Genomic DNA, 8285 nt, shown 5'->3' with positions numbered 1-8285 from the left:
TATTAGTACCATCAAATTTCCCAAATCTGCAAGACATCAAGGGCCAGCGTAATGGATCAGAGACCATTCTCCTCTTCCCTCAAAGAGTGACCATAGTTTTTTCTAATTAAGCAAAATGCAATGTTTGTGCTCTTTGTACAGAACACAAATGTTACTACCCTTCCACACATCTATGTATACAAGTACGTTATTCATATACAACTTTACATGGGGGGGGGGATGGTCAAGGCTTTTAAAACTTAAAAGCGGAGTTAAGTGAGCAAATACAAGTTTAGGATAGAAAAACATACGAATTTCGTCAGACAGTACCCAAGCCGAGTCTCACAGGCAGAGCGGAACGACCTCTGAATCTGCGGCCGCCTTTCCCAGCACCGAGAGCGGGACAGCGGTCCCGACAACAAACAAACTGTACACAGGCTAGGCTCCTCCACAAAACTGAGAACGTCACAGTTATTCAAGACACAAGGGGCACACACAATCGAGAATCCGTTTCTCCGGATTAGCAGGACAGAAGCAAAGGTGTATGTCTGCCGGGGGCAGAAAGGACCTGGGAGGCTACAGGGTAGAGCAGGCTTTTCTGACGCCAAGACGCGACGCTTGCGGAAGACGGCGGGCAACCTGCGCGGTCGCCCGCCCCGGACCGGCCTCCCGCTCCTGCCCGCCACCGCGCTTACCAGACCCGCCGCCATGTTCCAGCTCCGCTCGGCCCGGGCAGGCGGGCAAAAGACGAGACACAAGCTGGCGACGGCGAGAGGAGACCACGCACCGAAGCACCCTCCGGGAGAGCAACAGGCGATGGCCCCGAAAAGCCGGGGCGGACGGGCGGCAGACGTTCCAGGTCCCGGCAGCTAAAAGTTCACTTCAGCGCCCTACCCCGTGAGCTCCGCCCTCTGCGAGCTGAGCCCGCGCGCCCTTCAGGGTTTGAACGGGCGGCGCGTGCGCAACACGGGCCGCGCCACCCAATAGGGAGGCAGCCGTTAGGGCCCGCCCCTTCCGCCGGCAGCAGCTCACTTCCGCTCGGGCTTACTTCCGCCTACGCCCGGCCTCCTCTGGTGCTGCGCGGCTGGTGCGGGCTGGGGTCAGATCCTGGATGCTGCTCTGCGCTTTGAGCCCAGTGTAAAAGTCAGCAATTCTTTATGGAATAATGATACTTGGAAGGATCAGGGATCACAGTCGCAGGCGACGAATGGAAGAGAGATTACCTCGTGCAGATTCGTCGGCCACGCCCAGCTGGCCTGAGAGCTGTGATGATTCGGACGACTTGGGATCTTATGCGAGAGGGCCCGCGAAGTGGTCTGCGCTGGTAGCTATTCTTGAAATCTAATTTCTGAAAAGATTTCCGCGGTGTTCCTTGTTGAGCGGCCGCGGCTGAAGCCTAGAGCGTGCTGTGGGAACGCGGGGCCTCGGTGCGAGCTGCCCGGCCGCGTCCACGCGCCCCGCCTTGCTGCGAGCACGAACTCGCTGATCCTCTTTCACGAGTGCGTTCAGGAGATGTGATCTGAGACACAGGCATTGCACCTACTGAGCGCCGCCCGACAGAAAGCTGGCTCCTAAGACGTGGCTGTGTCCTCGTTCACCTTAGTAGGCAGACCTAGCTCCGAGCAACTTCTGGAGTTGCCCCCACCGCCCAAGTGCCCGCGGGATTAAGCGGGTTGAATCCGTTCAGGACGCGGAGGTAGTCGGGGCAGTGCCCCTGAGATGCTCAGAGCCCTGATTTCCTCTATGCTCTTCAGTTGTCCCCACTGGGTCGTACACCAGGTTCATCTGCTGAAGACCACAAGGTGTCACTGCAGTGTCTCTGTGGCGACAAACTATCCCGGACAGATTAGAGATGCAGGCCATGATGAGAAAGGGCTGGAGAGAGCTTTTCAAGTTAAAGCCAATGAAGGATGAATAACTTCAGATTTAAAGGTCCCAAGTTTAAAACAAGTGGAAAAACCACAAACACTTCAAAATAAGTGTGAAATCAGTCTGGTGCTTTGTCAGGAATTATTGTACAAATAATTAGATGCACTAGAATAAACTGAAATCAGTATTTCGTAATTATCAAATATTCTTTAATTCAGATCCCAAACAGTATTTGGTGATAGTGGGTGAATTAATGAGGAAAAAGTGATGGAGAGGTAGCTCGGTGATAGAGTGCTTGATGAGCATGTGTGCGGTGCAGAAAAAGAATTGTGCAGCAAGAAACCTGAAACCTGGCTGGCTTGAGTCATTAAGGACATTGTGGCACTTATCTCTGTGTTTCTATAATATACTGGGAATCTAAATTAGGTGCTCTGGAGATTTCATACCTTTCTAGTGTGTGACTATGAACTTGTGTCTTACGATTTAACCAAAAATTACATGAAAATTGAGAAAATAGATTTATTATTGAATAAATTTGCTATTTGGAAGTTGAACAAATACTTAAAAGTTAGAATAGTTTCACATGCTGTCACCCATTAAAACCAAAATTTTTTTTTTATGTATTTAGTACAGGACCTCACTACACAGATTGGACTCAAAGTGATCCTGTTTTCAGTCTCCCAAGTGCTGGAATTAAAGTCAAGAGCCACCACACCCAGTCTCATTGGCCAGCTCAGTGTGCTCTGTGGGCAGAGCTGGCCCAGCAGGCCTGGGAACCTCTGCATTCTGCTTAAGCAGGCGCTTTAGTCCATTGTCTGTCTGTCCAACCCAAAACCAAAATTTTAATTTAAGTTGGTTTTTTTGGTGGAACTGGGGATTGAACTCAGGCCCTTGGATATGCCAGGGAAGCACTTATTCTGCTAAGCCATCTCCTCAGCCCCAATTTAAGTATTTTTTGATAGAGAAGAGAGAAGTTATAAATTCTGAATTAGGTCTGAGCTGTTCTATACTCCACTAATTATGCTGTTATTGACCATTGAATTAAATTACCTGTTACTCAATTCTTTTGCCTGTAAAATGGAAATAATAGTAAAAGTTGAGATGTTTTGACTAAAATTCCTTCAAAGATGTAAGCACAGTGCTGGCAACATAATGAGGACTCATTCATAAAGACAGTATTTTTTTACTGCACCCTTTTTCTCATCCATATTATATACAATTTGATGTCACATCCGGAATTCATAATAAGCTAAAATACATTGCATGCATACTACCTGCCAGCATCTGTGAATCTTCTACATATCTTTGAAACAGAGTATCTGTGGAGATGAAGATGTAGCTCACTGACACAGTGCCTGCCTGGCAAGCATGAGGCCAAGAATTTGATTCATGGTGCCCAAAAAAAAAAAATCTCTGCAAGAACTATTAACATCTCTTACAGACAGGGCACTGGAACAAAAACTTAAGTCATTTGTTCAGAACCACATCATCACTAAATGGTGGATATTAACCCAACAATTCTAACTAGAACTACAGTGAGAAATTTTAATATACATAATCATAGATGTAAAGTCTTACATACAAAATTATGAGGATAGAATTGTTTTAGTTGCAACTGTACCAGTCTTGTTACAGTAGTTAGTAGCACCTGCATAGTTTTAGTATTCTAAAATAGGGTTGTGGGGCTGGTAATATAGCTCAGAGGTGTAAGCACCTACTTAGCAAACACAAGGACCTGAGTTCAATCCCCAGCCCCCAAGCCGTGCCAGCCCAGAACCCCAGATGTTCCATGTCAGCTCCAGGCTGACCAAGGCCAGCATTCAAGAGGTGAGACAAAAGGATGGCCAAGAGTTGGAGAGCAACCTGGAGGCTACAAAAGTGAGCACAAGGCCATCCCAAACTGCATAGCAAGTTCGTATCTCAAAAAATAATGTAAAGTAAAATAAAGTTGTTCTAAACCTATTAACACACTGATCTTGGATGTTCTGGTTTCCAGAACTGTAAGCAATAAATATTTGTCCTTTGTATTAAGTAAATAATATAGTGTAACAGCATAGAGTAGGGTTGCTAATTTATGGAAGAATAATAATTTGTTTAAGAAAACAGACTTTGTAAACCTCCCATATGCATAAGAAAATACCTTTATTATGACAAGTGATTACATCTCTGCCTTTCTCCCACAACTACTTAGGTAAAGAGGTGTTTGTGCCTATCAGTCCATGAAAGTACATGTAATTAAATGTATCAATTGTGAAAAGTAGAAAGATGAATGGAAAGTAATTATAATCTTAGATAATTTCAAATTTATAAATGTCAAAACTTATTTCAAAGAGCTTAATTTAGACTTGATTTCTTTTTTAATGTGTTTAGTACAAGGTCTACAGGGTCTCACTACGTAGATTGGACTCATAGTGATCTTCCCAAGCACTGGCATTACAGCAAGCACCACCACACCCAGTCTCAGCTGTCTGGGCACACCTTGGGGTGCAGGGCCAGCATGGCATCTGGTGCTAGGGATCGAACCCCTCCCTGCATGTGCCTAAGCAGGTGCTTTAATCCACTGAGCTATCTGGCCAGTCCTTAGACTGACTTACTATCAGATAATTTATGGGTTTTTAGCCTGAACTGCCTACCGAGAGCTTGTCTCAAAAAAAGGACAAAAAACAAAAATAAACAAACATGGGTTTCTTCATTTATAAGGCTTCTTCAAGAAATGGATTTCACATCACATAAATAGTCATAAGTGAACTACTTAAAAAGAATTCCATATTCAGCCAAGGATGGTACCATGCACCTATAATGCCAGTGACTAGGAGGTAGAGGCAGGAAGATTATAAGTTTGAGCACCTCCTTGGCAGCTTAGCAACTCACAGGACTCCAAAAATTAAAAAAAAAAAAGTACATTTAAAAAGACTACATAGTTTTGGCTCACACTCCAGTACCCAAATATCACATATATCAACCCTATGGCAGAGTTTAGCATAAGGATCTGGCCTTAGAAGTGAGTAAACAAATTCAGTTACTTTGATGTAAGGATATATTGGCAAAAAACGGAAGCAGGAATGAGGAAAAGATAGACAAAAAGACAAGAGCTGGATTAGGTGATGGCCCATCTGTTTGGTTGGCAAGATGACTCCTGAAGCAACAGTATGGACATTTATTTATACTTTTGAAAAGTTAGTGACATGTGACACAAGGTTGCCTAGTGACTCATAGCCAGCATTAACTAGACAGGGGGCTTACCTCAGGACTGAGCTAGCTTGACTGTTTTAGGCACTGAGGCCTAGTCATGCTTTCACACATTTGACCAATTTTCCTGCTTCTGTGGCTCCCAACACTTGAAAATAGTGGATACATCTCAGCAATAAAAACAAAGTGACAATGTGGATGGTTCAGAAGTCAAGTATAAGTGATTACATGAAAAGAAATCAGATCACTTCAGGAATAAGGAAGCTGTGAAGGCACACAAGTAAACTTCCCGTGACAAATATTTTGTCATGATTTAGTGTCTGCTGCATGACAATATATATTTCTCAAAACAGAACTGCTTCTAAAAATGATGGCTTTACAGTTTTAACTCAATAAATTATGTGTGTGTGTGTATGTGAGAGAGAGACAGAGAGAGGCAAATGCACCTTGTGAATCTTGATCAGAGTCTGATTAAAAACAGAATAAGTGGGCCAGGGAGATGGCTCAGTGGAAGAAGTGCTTCCCTGGCAAGCACAAGGGCCTGAGTTCAATCCCCGGTTCCACCAAAAAAAAACAGAATAAGCAAACAAGTACAATAAAATCTGTGGAGGACCAACTGGGCAACTGTCCTACAAAAAGAGCAGTCTCCATCTTGACTGTGCTGGACCCTGTTTCCATGTATTGGTATGTACAGATCTGGCTAAGGCACTTCCTTATCCCTGCTATTGGCTTTAAGGAATGCATATTGGTCCAGCCTAGGTGCTGGTGGTAGTCTTTGAAGATGGCAGGCATGTGTCCCCAGAACCCCCACCTGCTACTCTCTAGTGTGAGAAGGGTCAAGATGGGATGAAGATTCTAAGATTTATGCTGTATCTTTGACTTACAATTTATTTAAAAGACATTGTATGATATCTTCTAGTATTAGAAACTTTAAAAAGTATATTTCCATTTTCTGTTGGCTTTATATTACTTCTTCCCTGTCTTGTATACACACACACACACATATATGGGGAAAAAAATACGTGTATAACCCAACAGAACATTGGTACTGTTTCATAGAAATCTGGAATGACCTTTAAATAAGGGTTCATCTAATATATTTTTTATATAGTCCTGCATAACTATCATATTGAGAGTTCTTTATTGTTCATCCAGGAGCATACTGCAACTTATCTTGCCTTTTGAATTATGCTCTTTGTTATTTCCTATATGCTACTTCAAATATTTCGAGTTTGTATAACTAGAAAATCTTACTTTTAGTTTTCAAAGATATGTTTGCTAAGTATAAAATTCAAAGAGGACAGATTTTTCAGTCCTTTAATTAATCTAGTTTTTTACACACTTTAAATGTCTTTGCAAAAGGTTCATTTTTCTTGGAAATGTGGTATTATAGGTTAAACGAAATTCAGAAAATTTAAATTTTTAAATAGTTATTGCCTACTCCTTTCTACCTTGAGAATTCTAATTATATGAATATAAGTTTCTTGGTTTTGACACAGTGAACTATTATGACTGATCTGTAAATTCTTTTTTATTTTGGACAATTTTTATTGTTACATTCAGTTATGTTTGTAAATAATTCATTTTCGATTTGCAATCTATTAAAAAATAAAAAAGAGGGGAAAATTTAAAAAAAAAAAAGATGGGATGAAGAGCCAATGCTCCACACCCGCAGCTGGGATCAAGCCTTGAAATAGAGGCTATGACTTCCTGAGGCTTGAAAAATTGCACATGAGAGCTGAAGCACCAACCCGAAAAAATTAGATACTATCACAACTGTGTAAAGCAGATTAGTCTGCATATTCTCCTTGCAGAAATGCAGAAGTAAATGCAGGCCTCATACATAGCCCAGCTTATGACACTCATCTGCTTCTCACCATTCTCACAGTCACTTATCCTCAAACCACTCCTTTCTTCATGAATGAATAAAATCTGGGTTCAGCCTTAAGTCCCAGCTTTTGTTCCAGATAGCCATCACCATGGCTGGATTTAGGACCCCGTGGCTCCCCAAAACTACAAATACATATTAGTGTCTTTATTCTCGCTGTGGGTTGCACTGGAAGTAGTAGATTGGAATTAACTTGGCGAGATTCCAATAATTTCTCCATGGGATTACAAATACAAACTTCACAGACAAGAAAGGGCTCTCTATAAAAATCTATCAAATGGCATTAGGGAACTACAAACTTCCCAGATATCATGTTATAGAAATTGTATAATAGAATATCTTTTAGGAGATATATATTAATTAATATTAAAGGATGAAATGTCTTCAAATATTTGTAAGCACTTTGGAATATTCAAAAATTAGATTAAAGAAATTTAACAAAGTTAAGAAAAATTGGACACATAGATGGTGAGTGAATTGGTGTTTATTGATACTATTTCAGCTGCTGTGTATGTTTGAAATATTTTATAGTAAAATAATAAGAGGAAATGACATTAATATAAAGTTGCTAAATTCCATTAAAAGTGTGCAATAAAACGTTCTGCAAAAACCAAAAGTGAAAACACTGGGCTGGGACTGTGGCTGATTGTAGAGCACCTTAGCATGTGGGAGGCTCTGTGTACAATTCCTACCGCTAGAAACAGCATCTGAAAATGTTAAATTACTGTCATGTAATTATATTAAAAATTATTGTTGTGGTTTGGATGTTAAATGTCCCCCAAAAGCTTCTGTTTTAAAGCAGATGGCACTCACACAGGATGTGGTAAAAATGTCAGGAAATGCTACCCACTTCCTCCTAGTTGAAGGAAGTAGTTAATCGGGAAGCCTGCCTCCTTTCTAGCCTCTATGAGCTGATCAATGTGAATTGATCAGCCTCAATTCACAATCATTGTGAATTGAGCTGAATGGCTTGGTTCTGCCATGTGCTCTTTCCATGTCAGGCTGTTTTGTCAATAGGCCGAGAGTCAACAGGGCCAAGTAACCATGGAGTGAAACTGAACCAAAATAAACCTTTCTTGTTTACAAGTTTCTTATCCTAGCTATTTTATCACAGTGACAGAAACCAAATACATTTATATGCCAAATGTATTGTTCTAAAAATTGTAAAATAGTTGTGATTTGGCCTAAATTTGCTGAAGTAAAATAAACTTTTATAATTTTGGCTTTTATTTTCTATTAAACATTTTATTAATTTTTTTTTTTTTTTTTTTGGTGGAACCAGGGATAGAACTCAGACCCTTGCGCTTGCCAGGGAAGCGCTTATTCCACTGAGCCATCTCCCTGGCCCATCTATTAAACA

At 41.4% G+C, this 8285-nt stretch overlaps 1 protein-coding gene across 2 annotated transcripts in view; it reads right to left on the bottom strand.

Annotated features, from left to right (window-relative positions):
• Window positions 1–776, bottom strand: part of Cenpc (centromere protein C) — a 65065-nt gene extending 64289 nt beyond the window's left edge. For both annotated transcript variants that reach the window (XM_023704195.1, XM_023704196.1), the window contains exon 1: window positions 675–776. In XM_023704195.1, coding sequence (XP_023559963.1) covers window positions 675–689 — 15 coding nt within the window. In that variant the 5' untranslated portion in view covers window positions 690–776. The remainder of the gene's footprint in view (window positions 1–674) is intronic.
• Between the last annotated feature and the right edge of the window lie 7509 nt (window positions 777–8285).

Source organism: Octodon degus, unplaced genomic scaffold (genome assembly GCF_000260255.1).
Source record: "Octodon degus isolate 3935 unplaced genomic scaffold, OctDeg1.0 scaffold00191, whole genome shotgun sequence".
Classification (NCBI taxonomy): Eukaryota; Metazoa; Chordata; class Mammalia; order Rodentia; family Octodontidae; genus Octodon; species Octodon degus.
This window is presented reverse-complemented; position numbering and strand designations above follow the sequence as displayed.